At 58.6% G+C, this 19,829-nt stretch overlaps 1 protein-coding gene across 1 annotated transcript in view; it reads left to right on the top strand.

The window, feature by feature from the left end:
• The window catches only part of Col5a1 (collagen, type V, alpha 1), a 119,461-nt gene extending 99,907 nt beyond the window's left edge, over nt 1-19,554 (top strand). The window contains exons 59-68 of the mRNA XM_013029375.1: nt 212-265; nt 1,564-1,671; nt 2,791-2,844; nt 3,647-3,682; nt 5,281-5,334; nt 6,520-6,775; nt 7,514-7,626; nt 10,767-10,835; nt 14,595-14,828; nt 18,853-19,554. Coding sequence (XP_012884829.1) covers nt 212-265; nt 1,564-1,671; nt 2,791-2,844; nt 3,647-3,682; nt 5,281-5,334; nt 6,520-6,775; nt 7,514-7,626; nt 10,767-10,835; nt 14,595-14,828; nt 18,853-18,999 — 1,125 coding nt within the window. The 3' untranslated portion in view covers nt 19,000-19,554. The remainder of the gene's footprint in view (nt 1-211; nt 266-1,563; nt 1,672-2,790; nt 2,845-3,646; nt 3,683-5,280; nt 5,335-6,519; nt 6,776-7,513; nt 7,627-10,766; nt 10,836-14,594; nt 14,829-18,852) is intronic.
• The last annotated feature ends 275 nt before the right edge of the window (nt 19,555-19,829 follow it).

The following is a 19,829-nucleotide window of genomic DNA, read 5'->3' as shown; positions in this document are numbered from 1 at the left end:
GGTGAGAGGTACTGTCCCGAGACAAGGGAGCACCAAGGGTGAGGGGTGCTGTCCCGAGACAAGGGAGCACCAAGGGTGAGGGGTACTGTCCCAAGACAAGGGAGCACCAAGGGTGAGGGGTGCTGTCCCGAGATGAGGGAGCACCAAGGGTGAGAGGTGCTGTCCCAGAGACCCCAAGACAAGGATTCTGACCCCTCTGCCTCCTGCACAGGGTCCCCCAGGACTCCCCGGCCTCAAAGGAGATTCTGGTCCCAAAGGTGAAAAGGTAAGCAGGAACTTTGTGGGGATTGTAGGGGACCTTGTGGTAGAGCTGATCTAACACAGTGAATTGGGAGGGACAAGCCAGCAGAGTGTGCCCCGGGCTGTGACAGGACCCGAGAGGTGGAAGACAAAGGGAAAATACTGCCGTGAAGCTGGGCTGTGGCCTTGCTTTGGGGCCCGCGGGGCCCCCACGGAACAGATAACCTTCCAGCCCGGCACAGTTCGTGGCCAAGGCCAGCCCGGCATCTGGGAGTGGGAGCCTCGTCCGCCCTAGGGTTCGGGGCAGCACTGCGGCCAGGCAGTTTTCACTAATTGGTGGTGACTTCATTTTACCTGCATCGATTTATTCACAACTATAAAACATAGCCACAAGCCTAGAGAAGGCAAAGAGGACCGTCTCTTCACCCTTCTGATAGCTCTCGCCAGCAGGCTCCCAAGCTCCAATGGAATAGAAGCTGGAGGAGTCCTTCCAGACCTTTCTATGGGCTCATACAAAACAGACAAAATAGATGGCATTCGTGTTTCTTTTATTCTTTTAATTTGGGGTGAGCAGGCAGTGCTGGAGTTTGAACTCAGAGCCTCGCACCTGCCGGGCAGGTGCTCTTCTACCTAAACCATACCTCTCACCCTTTTGGCTTTAGTTTGTTTTTCAGATAGGGCCTTGTGATTTTGCCTAGTCTGGCCTCTGACCACACAAGATCCTCTCACCTATCCCTCCCACATAGCTGAGATTGCTGGCGATGTATACAAGCCGTCACCCCCCGGCTTGTTTGTTGAGCTGGGATCTCACAAACATTCTTGCTTGAGCTGGCCTCAAACTGTCTCCACTTCCCACACAGCTGGTGTTACGGAAGCAGGCAGGATTTTTCTTTCAGAAGACATACAAATGAATGTCTTTAGCACTCTGCACCTTCCTTCCTAAACATTGGTGGGTGTATCAAGTAGAAAGACAGACAGACAGACAGACACAGACACACAGGCACACAAACACACACACAGACACACACATACACACACACACACACACACACACACAGACCACTGCTCAGGAGGTCCCTTGTGGCTCAGTGTCTGGGTCTGGAATTACCTGTGACTCTCCAGGCTTGGTCCTCACCTGCAAGAAGCCAGCGTGACTGTCTTATCACCTGGCCTGTCTTTCAAGCTGTCTCTAGTACTGGCGATGCTGACAGTAGTTCCTGCTGGGCTCCAGAGCCTAGCTGTGCATCGGGGTCACCCGACCTGTGGCGATGGCCTTGACTTGTCACTGCGAGTACAGCGGCCCCCACGCTTTCCTTCCCACAGGGTCATCCAGGCTTGATTGGACTCATCGGACCTCCAGGCGAGCAGGGTGAAAAGGGCGACCGCGGTCTCCCCGGCCCCCAAGGTTCATCTGGGCCCAAGGGAGAGCAGGTGAGTGTAGAGGCGCTCATGGCTGAGCCCAGGAGATGTTCCCGTCTACAGGGAGCTAGGCCCCTGCTTTGTCGATGGGAAAGCTGGAGGCTCGGGCCCCCACCTGGTTGTCTGGCTAGCTGGCAGAACCGTACCTAGCAGGTAGCCGTGGTGACCCTTGGAGCTAGAGGGACTCGGGAATCAGCCCTTCCTGCCTGTCCATGTTGATTTAGTTGTACCGTCCAGGAGATCACTGGAGATTGTGTGGCATCAAGAGCAGAGTGCTATCTGCCTCTGCCCCCACCTTGCCTCAGGCGTGAACATCTGACCCCCAACGTCCCACTGCAGCTAGTTAGCATGCAACCTCGGGGAGCCACGGGGAAGCAAACCCTAGCCCCCGCCGGCAGCTGCCACCACTGAGGTGGTTGCAGGAAAGCAGGGAGAGGAAGGGTCCAAGGCCTGAGAAGGACGAGCATGTGGAGAGGGAGGGAGGTGTTGCTCGAGGTTGGGCCCTCCCCTGCGGAAGGACCTGGGTCTTCATTCTAGCGGGACTCTCCACTTCCCAAGCACCATTTGACAGGGCCACGCCCAGCTGTTGGACTGCATGCAGCTCCAAACTCAGTGGGAAGTCTTGGCACCTTGTGGCCAACATGGCAAAGTCCAAGCTGGGCTTCAGGTTTGCGGGAAAGGCCTGTAAGGTGGGGCTGGCCGGAAGTCTTCAGCTCTGAGCATGTGCCCAGCACCTTCGGAGGCTGGAGGAAACAGAGCGCCCCCTACTCTCCCCGGGCCCTGCCCCGGGTCACTCTAGAAGAAAGACCAACCATGAGGATACCCAGGGACCGGAGACCATCTCTATGTTCTAGAAGCACGTGGCTCCTTGCAGTGTGGACAGGGCAGTGAGGTAGGGGCGTCAGTGTTCAGTGTTCGGTGTCAGTGTTCAGGCCAGCCAGGCACAGCAAAGGAAGGCGCTCCCTGCCACGTGTGCTTTGCCCAGTAGAGTCAGTGGCTGGACACGAGCTGTGGATGAGCTCCAGGGAGTCCAGGACAGGATGAGGGGACTGGGCGGTGTGGCCAGGGGGTAGAGTCACCTGCTCTGGGCCTCCTTGTCTGAAGGCTGACATAAAACCTTCTCTTTTCCAGGGTATCACTGGTCCTTCTGGCCCACTTGGCCCCCCAGGGCCCCCTGGTTTGCCGGTGGGTATCTGGGAGGGAGGGCTCCCCTGGGGGGCTCTGGGGAGGGTGGAAGGGGGGGTGATGTGGGCTGAGATTTACAGGGAGTGATAGAGATGGCTGGAATGGGATCCTGGGGTAGATTGGTCCGTATACCCCATGTTGGAGTTCTAAGGGGGAGGAGCAGGAAGTGGGGGCCCTGGGCCCTGGTTTCAGTTGGGGAAGCAGGAAGAAGAAAGCCTCTGTCTCTGAGCCCTGCCTGGGAGTGGAGGCTCATCTGTAGCTTTGGGGAGAGTGAGGCAAGTCATGGCTGGCCCTGCAGCACTGCCAATCAGTGCAGAGGGCCAGCCGGCCCTGGCACAGAGTTGGGGACTGTCCACCCAGCACCCAGCCCGGGGACTGTTTTCCCAGCACCAAGCCGGGGGACCGTCCTGCCAGCCACCCTCCTGTTCCCAGGAAAGCTGGCACCCCAGAGACACCCCCACAGCCTTGCATCTCTGCCGTCCCCAACCACTAGATCTATGTAGGCTGGGCCTCAAGTGGCCAAGATGGCCTTTCCCCTGGGCACTGTCTGCCAAGGCTTGGGGTGTGTGTGTCAGGAAGTCCAGTATACACTTGCTCTGCTTAGTGCCTGCCCAGTTGTTTCCCAACTGGGGAGGGTGGCAGGCTGACCTGGCAGGGGCTGCCCTCTGTCTCCTGTTGGGTTAGCAGTGGGCACAGAGGGGACTCCTGGGGAGGGAGGGCATGCGGTGGGCAGTGTGGGCTGGGCAGGATGGGGCCTGATGGTCCCTCTGCCCACTGACGTTCTGGCCGTTGGTTTCTACAGGGCCCACCAGGTCCAAAAGGTGCTAAAGGCTCTTCGGTAAGTGACCAGCCTCGATGGGCCCATGTTGCCTAGGGGCTCCTGAGGAGGTGGACAGGGCGAACACCCCCCACCCTGCCACCCATACTCCTCCTGTCTTTCTCCTTCCTTTTTTCCCTGTGTTACATTATGCTGTGTGTTATTGTTGTTCTTTAGTGTCATCTTTAGGTTTAAAAAACAGTATATTACTCCACTTACTTTGTTGGTCATGGGGGCTGAACTCTGGGCCTGGGCGCTGTCCCTCAGCTCTTCAGTTCAAGGCTAGCCACTCTACCACTTGAGCCACAGCATCATTTCCAACTTTTTCTGCTTATGTGGGGCTGAGGAATTAAACCCAGGGCCTCATGCATGCAAGGCAAGCACTCTACCACTGAGCCACCTTCCCAGCCCTACTTACCAGGGCTGTTTGTTTTTTATTAGTTTTTGATTGCACCTCTTTATGTGGTATACAGAAATAAATGGATCCCTGTCTACAACATGTGTAATAATCAAGCCAGGGCAGTTAGCAATGCCATCTTTTTAAACATTTAAGACAAGTGTTTTGAGGCAGTGGGGCTTGAGGTCAGGGCCTTGTGCTTTCTGGGCAGGTACTCTACCTCTTGAGCCATGCCTCCAGTCCCTTTGTGCCATGATTATTTTTGAGTTAGGGTCTCACATTGTGCCTGGGCTGTCCTGGGCTGAGATCCTCCTCCTTGGGTTTCCTCATGTCCTCCAGTCCCACCTAACTCCCCTTGCAAACTACAGGCTTTCATTCCTTTTCATGGCTGAGTAATACTCCCCTATGTGCACACGCACCCTCGTGTGGATAAACGATATTCTCCCTCCCTCCTCCAGCTGTGGACCTACTTGGTTCTGTGTCCCACGGTGGTGAACTCGCCTGACAGGCAGGGCCAGCAGGTGTTGCTCTGGCACATTGACTTCGTCCCCTGACAATCAGAGATGGTGGTGCTGGTTCTATGTTTTGAAAAACTTCCATACCGGTTCATTATTGGCTAGGCTGGGCAGATTTATGTTCCTTCCAACCATGTTTGAGTAGTTCTTTTCCCAGCATTCTTTTTTTTTTAATCTTTTTTTTCTCTTGAACACAGAACCTGGGCACTGTCCCTTAGCTTTTTCTTTCAAGGCTGGTGCTCCACCACTTGAGCCATACCTCCATTCCTGGCTTTTAGGTGGTTCATTGGAGATAAAAGTCACCCAGGCTTTCTTGCCCAGCTCGTTTATACCTCGATCCTCAGATCTCAGCCTCCTGAGTGGCTGTGATTATAGCTGTGACCATGTTTTGGATGACAGCCATTCTAATGGGTGAGATAGAATCTCATGGTCGCTTTGACTTGCACTTCCCGGATAACCAGGGGTTGCAGTTGATGGTTGTTTCTTTCCCCATAAATGTCTTTTCATCAGTGTCCTATGTGAAATGGGTTTCTCCGAGCTGGGCTCGCATGTCCAAGGCTCACTCCCTGCCTTGGAGGGTGCTGTCCCCACCCCTGGTCCTGCTTCTGGGCCTCTGAACAGTTGAGGCCCCGCCAGCCTTGCCCAGCCCACTCTGGATCTTATAAATGTCTCCATGACCACACTCTGGTTTTCTTCTCTTTCCCCAGGGTCCGACCGGCCCGAAGGGAGAAACAGGCCACCCCGGGCTCCCTGGTCCTCCCGTGAGTAGCCTGGGGAGCCGAGGGTGGGATGGGAGTGGAGGGAATGTCCATGGGGCTCACTTTCTGAGTCATCATGGCACCCAGGAGACGGGCCCAGGGCCTTGTCTCTGGACACAGAGGGGAAATGGGTCACACAGCCCCATCCACAGCAGCCTCCCTGGCTCACTTCTGGGAAGCCTCATTGACCAGAAGAGAGGGAGAGAATGTACTTCTGTCTATGTGCACATGTGTGGTATATAGATGTGTGGGTGTGTGGATATATGCACAGATCAGTACATGTGCATACGTGTGCTGAGTTATATGTGTGCCTGGGCATGTTTGTGAAAGTATGCATTTGTATGTGTGCACATGTGCTGGTTTATGTGTGCTTTGTATATGTGTGTGAGCATGCATTGTAGGCGTGTTCATATTAGGTGTGCATGTGCTTGGGTATGTGCATATGAGCACATGTGCATTGGTGCATGTATGCATGCATGGGATGCATACATGTGTGTTGAGTTGTGTGTTTGCTTACTTGTATGGGTTGTGCACCCATGCATTGTATGGCAGGGGTGATATGTGCATGTATGTGTATATGCACATAGGGGTTGTGCTTGTGTATGTATGGGGTGTATACCCATGGTGATTGCCTGTGTGTATAAGTGTGCATTTGTGTTTGTGTGCAGGTGTGCAAATGCATGTGTGTGCACATGTACCTGGGTTCAGGGAACACCAGAAAGGCCCTGACACACGTAGTGAGGCCGGCCTGTGGCCTGTGGCCTCTGGGCTCTGGACTGCACCTGCCCAGGTGGAGTCCCCGGAAGTGAATGGGTCTCTGCATGGATGGTGCTTAGGCAGCTCTGCGGACTGCAGAGCCACGAGGGGAGCCCTGAGCACTCTCCTCGAGGCTTCGCCTTCAGCCCATCTCAGCAGAGAGCAAGGGGCCCAGCATAAGCCCTGAAGCTGCTGGAGTTGGCTGAGGAGAAGAGGCCGGAGGGGCCAGGCCTGCAGCTCAGAGGAGGGAGGCGCTCAGGAGGAGGCGGGCAAGAACCTGGCAGACTGGATGGGCCCAGAATGCCCCAGAGACAGAGAAGAGGGAAGACAAAGAGGGCCGAGAGGGACCCGTGTCCTTCCTGCTGGCCCCTCGGGCCCGAGGGAGCCCTGACCCATCTTCTCCTGCCCACTTCTGCCCTCTCCCACCCCCAGGGCCCACCGGGTGAAGTCATCCAGCCGCTGCCCATGCAGGCCTCCAGGACTCGGCGGAACATCGACGCCAGCCAGCTGCTGGATGATGGGGCTGGGGAGAACTACATGGACTACGCGGACGGCATGGAGGAGATCTTCGGCTCACTCAACTCTCTGAAGCTGGAGATTGAGCAGATGAAGCGGCCGCTGGGCACCCAGCAGAACCCCGCCCGCACCTGCAAAGACCTGCAGCTCTGCCACCCCGACTTCCCGGACGGTGAGGGATGGGGCTGGGGTGGGGGGTGGGGCATGGCTTCCTGTCTGGGAGGAAGAAGGGGCAGTTCCCTTGTTAACTGGAGGAAGGTGATGTGCCAGGGAAGCTGGGCAGAGAGGCCAGGACCTAGAGGCTGGGCAGTCCTGGACTCCATCTTGTCTTAGAGATTTTCTGGTGGGTACCTGGCTTACTCTGAACCTTGTTGTTTCTGACCTGAAAACTGGGAACGGCCCACCACCCCCTCCTACCCAGGAGGACAAGCAAATCATCAGTGCAGAAAATGCCTTTGCCCAGCACACACCAGGCCGTGAAATGAGGGCTAGGTGTCTGGAATAACATCAAGACACTCATTGTGGCCACATCAAGCACAGGTCAGCATGAAGATGCTGTTAGCCCGTCCACCTAGGGCAGTGTGTGCATTCCTCCGGCAGCACTGAGCGACGGCAGTGGGTCCAGCAGGCTCTGGCCCCAGGGGGGTCTCTTCACCCATCGAGTTGGCCAGGAACGCTTCCCCCTGGTCATCAGACGCTGCCCCCATGCTGATGTGGATGAGTCCGGCTGTACCTCTTATGGGCTCGGTGGGAAAAGCAAAATGTAGCCAGAAAGACTGCAGGAGAGCCATGTGGGGGCTTTTATGGCCCTGCTGGTGCATTTAACTGCCAGCCTGCAATGCCGTGGTGGCTCCCGCAGCCATCTGGGGAGCCCGGCTCATGTGTTCGCCTCGCTTTCTCTGAAATCCAGGTGAATACTGGGTCGATCCCAACCAAGGGTGCTCCAGGGACTCCTTCAAAGTCTACTGCAACTTCACCGCCGGAGGGGCCACGTGTGTCTTCCCTGACAAGAAGTCGGAGGGGGTGAGTACCTGTCTCACATGCGGACGGATTGAAAGCTGAAAAGCTGAGGCTGATCTGCCTCAGAATGGAACATTCCTTCCACAGTAGCCTTTACATGGTGAGAAGAGCTCTTTCAGGGTCTGGCCAGGGCAGGTGAAGGGTGGCGGCCCCCAGTGCTTCCCCTGCAGCCTGACAGGGCACTGTGGCCTCGGTGGACCTCCTGACGGAGATCAGCCAAGTCCCGAAGGCCTGTGGGGCAGTTGTGATCAAGGGACCTGAGGTACCTTCTAGAAGCTGCTGTCTGAAGCTAGCTTATTTCGTGGGATTTTCCCCAGGCCTCCTGGGCGTCAGACATCGTTTGAAAGTCTGATAAGGGAAGAGGTTGAGGATGGAGAGCTGGGACTGGATTCACGCAGTCTCCACTGTGGCTGTCAGGACCCTGGCTCTGTGGTCAGGATCTGGTGGGGGGGGGCAGGGGAGAGGGGGCAGGGGGGACGTGGCTAGTGGCTGTGGATGTCAGGGCAGAGGTCACTTAGAGGACAAGCAGAGAGAACAAGACTTTGCCTGTCACCAAGCTGACAGCTACCCCTCCGGGCACATCTGAGTCTGGTGGCACAAGTCCCCTGGGGTGGCCCGTGGCTGTCACCGACTGTTTTCTGGAGGCTGATGTGCCTCAGGATCAAGAGCAGGTACAGCTGTGCTCCAGACCACAGCTTCCCAATTGCCTCAGTGTGGAGAACAAACAGGTTTGTGCTGCGGGGAGAGCCATTAGGATCTCCCCAGAGCCACCGTGCCCTTCCTTCCTAAATCACACTGTAAATGCTGTAAGCACCAGCGCCCGGTGGGTCAGCCCCGCCCGCGGCAGCAGGGGCCTGCAGGGAGGGGTCAGTGTGTTCTCCGCAGGGTCTGTCCCCCTCCCGCCCCAACCTGGTGTTTCATGTTCCGCCATCTGCGCTCCCAGCTATGGAGACTGGGCACAATGGCTTATTTCCGTAGTTCCAGTACTCAGCGATCTGGAGGATCATGGCTCAAGGCCAGGCCAACCTGAGCAAAACATAGTGAGACCTCCTCCCATCTCAGTCAGTAAAGCTGGGTATGGTGGTACATGCCCGTCCACTCAGCTAGGTGTGAAACGTAAAAAGGAGAACTGGCGGGTGCCTGTAATCCTAGCTACTCAGGAGGCTGGGATCTGAGGATCGCAGTTCAAAGCCAGCCTGGCATGAAAGGCCGTGAGACTCTTATTTCCAATAAACCATTCAGAAAAAGCTGGAAGTGGCGCTGTGGCTCCAGCGGAAGAAGTGCTAGCCTTGAGCAAAACAAGGGTCACGGGCTGGGAAGAGTGCTCGCCTAGCATGCATGAAGCCCTGGGTTCGATTTCCTCAGTACCACGTACACAGAAAAACCAGAAGTGGCGCTGTGGTTCAATTGGTAGGGTGCTAGCCTTGAGCAAAAGAAGCTCAGGGACAGTGCCCAGGCCCTGAATTCAAGTCCCTGGACTGGCAAATAAAAACAAAACAACAAAAGTGGGTCAGGAAGAGTGCCCAGGCCCAGAGTTCAAGCCCCAGGACAGACAGACACAAATAAAAAGGAGGACTGAGATCGAGACTTGCCTGGGCAACAATGAGAGGCCCTGTTAGAAAAATTAAAAGCAAAAAGGATTGTGGGTGTGGCTTGAGTGGTAGAGTGCCTTCCTGGCAAGCACCCTGCCCTGGGCTCAAAATCCAGTATCCCTGAGGTGGGGGAGGGGAGGAGACAGCCAGAGAGAGACAGAGAGACAGACCTGGAGCACAGGAGCTGTTCTGTGCTTCTCAGTTCCCTCTGGCCAGAGGTCCAGATTGGAACCCAGTTGTCAGCGATCTTCCTTCAACTCGAGCCTCCCTGTCCATCCTCCCTGCAGCTCTCCTTGCTCTCCCCGTGTGTAGACCAGCCCGGCCTCCACAGGCTGGGGCAGGGGCACATGCTCCCCGGTGTGCAGACACCTCCCTGAGAGCCCAGGCCTCCGTGGACCTGGAGGAGCAGGTGTGAGGAGGAGCCCAGGGCACAGCCCATGCCAGCCCCTCCCCAGGCCTCACCCACCAGGAATCCACCCCGTGGGGCTGGACTTGGCCTTCCAACAGAGTGAGGAGTGAAGGGCTCTGGGTAGGTGGCCAGGCACCCCATCCTCTCGTGGTCCCCTTTTCTGGCTCTCGTGACACCAGTCCAGCTGGGAGTCACAGAAGGGCCTAGCAGTGGATAGGGATTCAGACCTCTGTCTCCTCAGGAGCCCCTCTCCTGGGTCGCAGGCAGCTGTCTCCAGCAACCCTGTCAGTCCAGGCTGGGGCCAGGCTTTCCCTGGGGCTCTCTCCTTCCACACTTGCGGTGGTTCATTTCTGGAAAAGCCCTCGCACCGTGCATAGTAGCAGGGTGCTCAGTCACCCTTTCATTCCCCAGCACCCCTGACCCCACAGCTTGGCCTGCCCTGGGTGCCTGTCCCAGTGCCTTTGCCACTGTACACTTACACTATATATAAACACCACCCTCCATGTAAGCCCAGAGGCCACGTGCACATGCGCATGTACACACACACACACACACACACGCGCGCGGACTGTGCATATGTCATGCTAGCCAAGGGCTGTGAAGCCTGAGCTGGAGTCCACAGGGGTGAGGATGGGGCGGGTGGAGGCGGGGGTCACACCATGCATCCCCATCCAGCAGTGATACTATAGTCCCTCTCCCCTCCTGGCGGACTTTGCTTGTTGGTCTCTGGCACCCGGGGGCACTGCAGGCCTGGTACCCACATATCTGCTGCCTTGCCTGTGGCCACGTTGGCCCCTGCTTGATACCTAGACAGCCTGAAGTTGTCCTGACCCCCTGTGACCGGCTGGCCCTTTGTTCCCAGCAGGCCTTGAGCTCATGGGAAGGCTCTCATGGGGGTGGGGGGTGGGGGCAGGGCTGAGATGCTGGGGAAGGACAGTTCCAGGTCCTGCAGAGGCAGAAGTAACCGCCTTCGTTCTGTTTCTCTCCCTCCCCACCCCGGCCCCACGTGTAGGCCCGGATCACTTCTTGGCCCAAAGAGAACCCGGGTTCCTGGTTCAGTGAATTCAAGCGCGGGAAACTGGTAAGGTGGCCTCCGGGCCCTGGCGGCTGTCACTTCAATCCCGCCGTCTCCTATCTTGCAGAGTAAAATGGCCCGCTGGCCCAAAGAGCAGCCTTCCACCTGGTACAGTCAGTACAAACGAGGGGCCCTGGTAAGTGGCTGCCCGTGCGGCCTGCCCGCAGCTCGGCCTGGCGCTCGGCTGGCTCTGCATGGGACTAATCACCCTCCAGGGCCACTTCTGCTCCTCCACCCCCTCTGCCACGGCGCTCCATGTCTCGTGTCAGCAAGGCTCTGGTCAGCATGGCCTCCAGCCTTCCCATCCCCTCCTGCCTCCTGGCCAGCGTTCCTTCCAGGCCAGCAGTGGCAGGACGGCTGTCTAGATGTTCAGGGCCCCAGTGCACTGGTGAGGGCAGGGCCCAGCCATCCAGGCTGTGAGGTCAGATGGTCCAGTGTGCAGGGCTGAAGGTGGATCCCAGAGCACTTGAATGGGAGGAAGCTCCCTGGGGCAGCCCGGGAGCCGCCATACAGCTCATAGTTGTACCCACGGGGTTCTTCCGGTGTTCCCGGGGAGTGTGTCCCCGCAGCCCCTCCAGAAAACAGCAGCGGCGTCCCTGAAGCTCCCACAGAGGACGCCCTTCCCGCCAGGGCAGGTGCCCGGAGCGGGTCTGGTCCTCTCTGTGTGAGGCGGGGCTGGCATCCATGTGGGGAGGATCCCCTCGACCCCACGGGGCGCCCCTTTGGGCTCCTTTCTGGGAGCTGTGGGTGTTCCTGTCAAGATGAAGGGCTGAGCCTCCACACCAGGGCTGAGCTCTCGGCTCCTCATGATCACCTCTTTAGATCTAGTGGGCAGCCCTGTCCCTAAGGGTTCCGTGTCCACCAAGAAGCCAGCCTGTGGCTTCCATGACATCAGCCTGGCCCTTGGCCCCCAGCCCAGCACCAGCCCCGCCTCTCTGGGTAGGTCAGAGACCACACTTCCCCCACCCCCTTGCGGAATCGGAGCCTTGGCTGCCTCTGGGAGACTCGTCCCTTAACCTGGAGTCCTCATCAGTGTCTCGCACCCTCCCGCCCTGTCCAGCCACGCTGCAGGCCTGTGCTGTCTGTGCCCACGGCTCTGCAGCCTCCCTCTTCTGTCTCCTTGTCCCTTCCCTCACTGTTTCCCTTCCTCTGCCTCATCCTGCTCTCTTCAGAGGAGAGCCGCCGGCACACAGAAGGACCCGATCAACAGCTCTTGGGCAGGGAAAGCCACTGGGCAGGGTGGGATGGCCGGGGGTTGGGGACAGCGACCGCCCGGCAGGAGGCCGCCAGTTATGGCTGCCATCTTGGTAGTTACCACCCAGGCTTGGCCCCACCTCCTCCCCTCCGTGGTGGCTTCAGTCTTCTAGGAGGCCCCCACCCCATCCCACCCACCTCGCTCTGAGGAAAGGGTCAGAGAACGTGGGTCTCACGGAAAGTGGGCCCCTCTGTCTGCTTAGACAGTTCACAGGATGGAAGGTGCAGAGTTGATCAGAGACAGCACAACACCAAACCCCACCAAACCCACGAAAGACAAAAACCAACACCCAGCCTGTCTTCTTCAGCTCGTCCACTGCCGTGTTTCTAGTTCTCTGGAGCTCGGGGTGGATGAGCAGTGGCTGGAAGTCTTTTCTGTCTGGGCTTTCTGGGACACAGGCTCACTGCTGTGCTCCAGTCCCCGTCCCCCCTCAGGACAGGGGCTCCCCGGAGCCAGTTCAGGGTGCTGGAGCTTCCCCAGAGCGAGTCAGTACAGGGTGCTGGAGCTTCCCTGGAGTCAGTACAGGGTGCTGGAGCCTTGGGTCCTTCTGTGTCCAGCGCTGCCCGCTGCTGCCCTGGCACACATTCCTTCTCAAGTCAGTCGCATTTCCTCAGGAGCACCCGGTGGTCTGCGTTCTGGTTGGTACTACTTTCCTCCACAGGTCCGGTCATGGGCTTTGCTGCTGCTGGGTCTTGAGAACCTGGCGTGTGTCAGGTTCCTGGGTGTTCTCCTACCCTGGAGGGGGTGGGAGGGGGTGGGAGGGTCCCGATCCTCCCCTCCTTCTGCTCTAACGGTACTTACCGAAGGCTGGTTATGAAGTCATCATGGCCCCCTGCTCCTCCTCAGGCCAGACCCTCCTCGCAGGGTAGGCTCTCCTTCCTATGTCCTACAGTGTCTGTGTGGCCCCTGGCCAGAGCTGCAACCACCCTGGCAGGTGCTTTCCTTCTCCCCAGTGGGCCTTTCATGGAGCCAGGCCTGGGGAGTCTCGCCCCAGCAGGGAGAAGCCAGGCTTTGTCCGGCTAAGGTGCTTCAGGCCTCTGGCGACACGGAGTTCTTCAGAGAGCCTTCAGTGTGCAAAAGACATGTGCCAATTGAGATCTGTCTCTCAGGCCCCTGGGCTCGCCCTGCACCTGGTGCCCAGCCTTGGATGTGGGAGGTGTAGCACAAGGCCGTCCCCAAGTTTGTGGACAGTGGAGCCTTGCAGTGGGTGCCCTGTCACTGGAGTCTTGGGCTGCCCTCGGGAGTGGGGCTCTGTCACCAGGCTGCCCTTGGGCATGGGCAGTGGCCGAAAGGGAATGGGAGCCACGCCAAGTACCATTCCCAGATGCCCCTGTGCCTCCAAGGGGCACTGGGTTACCCCACCACGCTCAGTGCTGACCTTCCCTCAGCTGGCCCGAGTCATTCACCTCCATGTCCTGTGTGCCCTCTAACTCTGGGGTCCCGCGAACTCCCAGGCCAGGGGCTGGTACGTCCTTAGCACCCCGTCCATTCACGTGAACCTGTGAGCACCCTCCTTTGCCAGCCAGGCACAGTGACAGGGCCTCGGCTCCAACGAGTAAGCAGATGGGCACCAGGCCTCCGAGACTCAGGGTCAGCCTGTTGCACGGGACCCAGGGAAGTGAGGTCTGTGCACAGTGGGCATGCACGCTGCTGTAGGGCTGGAGGCAGGAACAGCCCATCTTCCCCAACAGCCTGAGACCCAAAGATGCCGGTCACTGCAGCTCCTGCCAGCCAACAGCACTCTGGGCCGAGGGAGGAAGAGAGAAGAGCAGAGGCTGGGCCTGAGGTGTACTCGGGACTGTCAGGGTGCAGAGCAGTGGCAGTCATCCAGACTGGGGATCCAGGCTCTGGAAATCCGTTGTGTGGCCCAGCTCCCAGACATTGATCAGGGGACACAGGGTCACCTGTTCCCAGCTCCCGATTCAATGATGGGGATTCAGAGCCTCCCCCTCCCCCCTGTCTTTAGAGAAGGCCCATCTGAATGTGACGCTCGTTTCTGAGCAAGAATGGTTCCCTGTTCTTTGAACACATTCAATGCAGGCAGATTCCACAGACTGCATTACTCTCAAGCTGGCACGGCACGCTGGGTGGCGGGGCTGGAGGAGGCCAGTGGGCCGCGTGAAGGACCAAGGGCCTTGATGGTACTGCCAGCAGCCAGAGGCTGCATCCCAGCCATGTGGCAAGCCTTGATTGAGCTCACCAGCACTGCTGTGGGCAGTGGACACAGGAGAGAGCAAGGGAGACGCTGGCCGGCCTGCCAGGCCCCATGTGGTGGGAAGAGTGCAGAGAGAGTGGGGGTGTGGGCACAGGGCTGGGGACAGGCTGCCCCTGACACCCCCACCTCAGCCTCCTGCAGAAGGAGGAAACGGCTCAGAGTATTGAGCCTGGCGCAGCAGGCTAGCCAGGCAAGGGGCAATGGACAGATTGAGCCCCTGAAGAGAACGGGGCATGGTTCAGGTTGCTCCCAAGAATCCCCCTTTCCCGCCTCCCCCTTCCCCCAAGAGCTCATACCCTGGCCTCCAGGTCTGCAGAAGCACATGTGTCTGGATATTTCCCTGGGGGGGAAACAGAGGTCGTGGGGTGGTTCTGTCATTATTGCTGTGCGTTCCTCCCTGCTGACCATCTCCCCTCCATCTCCAGCTTTCCTACGTGGATGCCGAGGGCAACCCCGTGGGCGTGGTGCAGATGACATTCCTGCGGCTGCTGAGCGCCTCCGCCCAGCAGAATGTCACCTACAACTGCTACCAGTCGGTGGCCTGGCAGGATGCAGCCACGGGCACTTATGACAAGGCCATCCGCTTCCTGGGCTCCAACGACGAGGAGATGTCCCATGACAACAGCCCCTACATCCGTGCCCTGGTGGACGGCTGCGCTGTGAGTGTCTATGCGCTTCGCCGGGCATCATCGCGCCCACCTCCCCGGGCCACTCGGTGCCACGCAGATCTGCGGGCACCTCCTGTGGGCTGGGCCCTGAGCTGCGGGCCCCCTGCCGGTGTCGGAGCGCAGCCAGTTCAGGCAGTCCCAGCTAGGATGCAAAGACCCCAGTCTTTAGACAGCACCTCTAGGTCCACCCAGAAGCAGGCGGGGCTTCTCTTAAGAACAGGGCCGTGCAGGGACTCCCTCTGCAGACCCCAGCAGCACCTGGGAGCCAACGTGGCCGCTGTTGGGCTGCCGAGGCCTGTGCTGCTCATCTCCAAAATTCCAACGTGAGAGGTGTGTCCAGGCACACGGCCAGGTGGGGACTGGCCCCGGGTTCCCAGGTTGACCCCTTCCTGTGGGCATGTTTGTGATTTTACAGCTAAGAATGGGCCGCTGGGGCCATGGAGGTCTGGTGCCCCAAGAGGTGTTTCGAGGTGGTTTCCAGGGCCTAGTCCTGTGGCAATTCCGACTTGTCCCTGGCCTGGCCTTCTTCAGGCTGGAGGGGGCGGGGCTCACCAGGAGCCCAGTGCCCTGTGCTCTGGTCACTTCCTGACACCACTTGTTCTTGGGAGAATCTTGCCAAAGCCTCCCACCCCACCAGCGTATAATGGCTGAGGCTGAGGCCAGCTGTACCCCACCTACCCTTTGCGCCGTGCCCAGCATGCAGGGCCTGTCCTGCAGTGCTCCCTGGGAGCCAGTGTCCACGGAGCAGCTCGTGGGTCAGACAGGCCGCATGTCCTGGCCCCCAGCATCGTGCAGAGCCTGTCCTGTAGATTCCCAGGTCAGGTGAGCCATCTGTGGTGCATTGTGGCTCTTGCTGTTGCCTGACCTCCACGCCCCCACTGCTTGTCGTAGCAGCTGGACATGGTCAAGCGCTGGGGCAGCATGTCCTAGCCCAGGAGGTCATCCTGAGCTCTGGCAGCCCAGGAGGAGTGTCATGCGCCATCCCTGTCCCTGTCCCCATCCCCATCTCTGTCTGGTCCTGGCGGAGCTAGCCTTAGAGCTCAGAGCTCTGAGGTGGGTTTGAGAGGCTTCCCGGCTGGCCGCGGGCTGAGGAAGGAGGTGTAGCTCCCTCCTCTTCACTTCTGGAAAGATCCTGTCTTTGAAAAAGTAGATGATGGCACAAAACAGAATCACCTGCTGACAGAAAAAATTGGTTCTGCAGGCAGCCCGCTGAGGTGATTCAGGTGGAGGGGAGGGGTAGGCAGGCGCTGTAGAGGTGGGGAGCAGGGGTGGCCTGGGGGAGCAGCCCTCCACAATGCAGGCCCGACCAGCCAGGGCTCCGCCGCCATCGGAATGCCTCAGCCCTCAGGCTTACTTACAGCTCCCCCGGGGGAGGCCCACAGCAGAGAGGCCTGTCTGGTCCTGGGAGGCCTGCTTAGTCCATTGTGGAATTAACAGCCTCTGAAATCAGAATCCCAATGGGACCTGCGGGGGCATAGGCCAACTGGTGGAGCCCGCAGGTCAGCCCGGCCTGTGGAGGGGCACAGATCACTGGGCACGAGGGCCAAGGAGCCACTCAGCATAAATCCTGTTGTTTGTGCAGTTTTGTGTGCCCCTGGGGGCCCATTGCTAACCTGTAATGCTTATTTATGTCTCTTGAATAACGGGGTAACAGAGCAGCGGCCTACTTTAAATATACCCCTCTCTAAGCACTGTGGTAATTGGAGCAAAGGGCCCCATAAATTCAGGCAAAATTGTCTGACAGCTCAATACACTGCCATCCCTTGGGTGGGAGAAAGATGGATGCCGGCTCTGCTTGGCCCTGTCGGCCCGCCTCCCCTCCGCCTCCCCGCCCCCCACGGAAGATTAGCACTGCCCTGGGGGCGCCTGATGCACAGCCTTTCAGAGCTCAGCCAGCTGGATTGTCGGGGTGCAGCCAGGTGAGGTGTGAGCTTGAGGCTTAGGAGCCCAGACGGCAAGGGGGTCTTCAGCCCCTCCTCCTTGGGCTGGCTATACCCGAAGTACCAAGAGGCTGTTTCCTCCCAGGGTAATGGAAGGGCATGCATGCCCAGCCCTTGCTAGCAGGTACCAGGCTGTCTGTGGTCCCTACGACCTTTTCCTTGGAAATAGAGAGCTGTGGCCATCTCTCTGGGCAGCGCCAAGGGGCTGAGGCGGTCCACTCAGGTTCTGCCTGGCCAGGCTGGCCACAGGCCTTGGACACTTGGCAGTGGTCAGTGCTCTGGTCACCACTGCGCTATAGGTTTCCCAGCTGCTCAAGTTCCCCAGGACAGGATTACTTTCTCCAAGGACAGGCAGAATATCGCCAGAGATGCCCATTTAACCAAAGCAGCTTCTGAATCCTGCCCAAAGCAACTAGGTCAGAGGTGGACAAGGTGTGTTGTGCTAAGGGTCCCCCTGGACGGTGCCACCTCCCCTGTAGCTGCAACCGGCTTTAAAGCTACCACCCCAGCCTCAAAAAGGCCAGAGGTCCTACCAGGGCAAGGCGGTGGGAGGAACGAGGCCTGGGCTTCCCATCCACACTCCACACCTATGAAGTCAGTACCGTTTCCATTTGCCGGTTGAGGATAGAGTTCTAGAGATTTAATTAGCAGGAACGCTAATTACTGGCAGCAGATTAGCAGCTCAGAACAAGAATTTGTCATACCATTGGGCCTGGTCAGACACCCAGGAGTGGCCCAGCTGAGCAGGTGCGCCTCTGTCGGCACCTGGTCACACAGCCATCTGAGCAGCTCTTCAGAACCAGCATTGACTGCTCTCAGTTCTGCAGCTGGAGGTTGAAGGTCAGGGCCAGATGTGGGGGGCCCAGGGAGGGCCTTCCTTGGGTTGCAGACTAATTGTCATGTCAGCAAGGAGCAGGGAGAGGGCAAGGGGTGTCCCTGGGGTCCCTGTGTCTGGGCACTGGGAGGACTCTCACCCATAATATCACCTTAGGCATTGGGGTTCAAGCACAAGAATAGGGCACACACCGCGCACCGCAAAGGAGAGGGGATAAGGCCCTCGGGTCTGGGCCACTGCTTGCAGCCAGGTGCTGGAGGAGCAGAGCTGGGTCTGCTGTTGGACCTCTGGCCTCAAGGTCCTGCTGGGTCCCCCTGCTGTGTGGTGCTAGCCAGATCCAGGCTGCAGCCGCTGTCCAGGAGAGGCGGCTCCCAAGTGCCCTGAGGACCATGGGAGTCCTGCAGGCTTCCGGACCGCTTGTCCAGGGGGAAGTGTCCAGCATGGCGGGGTCAGTCTGGCACACTTCAGAGTTGACTACGTGTCTGTAGGAACCAGAGCAATCTTGTCCCTTCCTTCCTGCATTGTGGGATGTGGTGGGAGACGAGAGCCAGGCCCCTCTCTGGGAAGTCCTCCTTGCTCTTCCTCAGAACGTCCCCTGTTCCAACCCCCTGGGCTGTGCTGGTGTGAGCGCAGGATGGACAGGCCCCGGTCACCACGCCGTTGTAGCTCCTCTGTGCCTTCTTTCACCAGGGCTCGCCCGGCTCCAGGGCCCCCAGCTCTGGCCCCGCACGAAGAGCTCGGGGCTGGGTTTACCAGCACGGGGTCCAGGCGCTCACTGTGACGGCGCTCTTCCGAGGCTCCCACACTCTGCTTGATTGCACACTATAATTCTCCATTTGGGAGCCAGGGGCCCCTCGTGTTAATTCTGTGCAGACCCTGCACGCTCTGTGGTCTGTCTTGGTGGAGCGACAGAACTGCCATCTGCCTCCTGCAAGTGTGCAGTCCGGGGAGAATTCTCTTGCCTCTCCGGTGCCCAGTCTCTACCATCCCAGAATAGGAAGGGGTTTGTGGGGTGCGGGTGAGGTGTAAGCACTCTCTGCTCAGCCAGTGCCCCTCTCCGACACTTGCAGAGCACCATGGCCATAGCTGCTGCCTGTGTGCTCTTCCTGAGTGAGCGGGAGCCTGGGATGGAGGGACATGTACCGGGTCTGGGAGCTTGGGCAGGACTCGGCAGGTGGTGGGTTTGCCCTGCCAGGCCCTGCCCCGGCTCTCACCTCCTCTGCCTGCTCCCCCTCTCCAGACCAAGAAAGGCTATCAGAAGACGGTACTGGAGATCGACACCCCCAAGGTGGAGCAAGTGCCCATCGTGGACATCATGTTCAACGACTTTGGCGAAGCGTCACAGAAATTTGGATTTGAAGTGGGGCCGGCTTGCTTCCTGGGCTAGGAGCCGCCGCACCCCGGTCTCCCCAGCAACCTCGTGACCTCAGCACGCCGCTTATGAGTGTCCTGCGCACGGCCATCCCAGGCAGCCACAGCCTGATCCTGCGCCCAGAGGCACCGCGCAGCGCTGGACCCCACGCCCAGAGAGCAGAGGGAAAGAGCCGCGTCCCCCCCGAGCCGAATCACATGACCTAGCCACAGCACAGCCTCTTGGTGACGCCCCACAACCCATCAATCTGTCTACACCCCATGCCATCAGGAAGGGAGCGGGCCCCACACCCTCTCTGCCTCCCCCAGCCAGCATCATTGACCACTGACCGACGGTGTGCACGGACCCTTTGCAGGGGGCAGGGGTGGGGCTGCGGTATTTGAATATCCCTTTTATAAAATCCAACTTGAAGATGTGCATTTCCCCTGACCTTCAAGAGATGTTCCGAGGCAGGCTGGTAAAGGTCGCCCGAGCCTCTGATCTAACAACCCTCAACACAATCCATTTCGAGGCCAAATGTCATTCTGCGTGTGCCTTTCCGATGGATTAAAGGTGCTTATGTTTTGTGTGTGTGTGTGTGTATGTGCGTGTGAGTTTTAAGTAAATATTTGTATTGTATTGTTATAAATGTTAAGTGTGCCTGACTTTCGATCATCACGCGTGGAAACCCCGCCGCAGGCCCACTGGGAGGATGGACGGGTGGGGACGAGGCGGGGTCTGAACGTCTCCCCACGAGGCCCGTCAGGAACGTGCAATAAATTGGAAATTTGCCTGGGTCAGCAAGAAGCCAGGCTGCCTCTGAAAGGTGCCAGGGCCCCTCTTCCCAGTCTCTCTTTTTCATCAGC

This window comes from Dipodomys ordii, unplaced genomic scaffold, assembly GCF_000151885.1.
Source record: "Dipodomys ordii isolate 6190 unplaced genomic scaffold, Dord_2.0 Scaffold118, whole genome shotgun sequence".
Lineage (NCBI taxonomy): Eukaryota > Metazoa > Chordata > Mammalia > Rodentia > Heteromyidae > Dipodomys > Dipodomys ordii.
The sequence above is the reverse complement of the archived record's forward strand: the minus strand, read 5'-3'. Positions and strand labels throughout refer to the sequence as shown.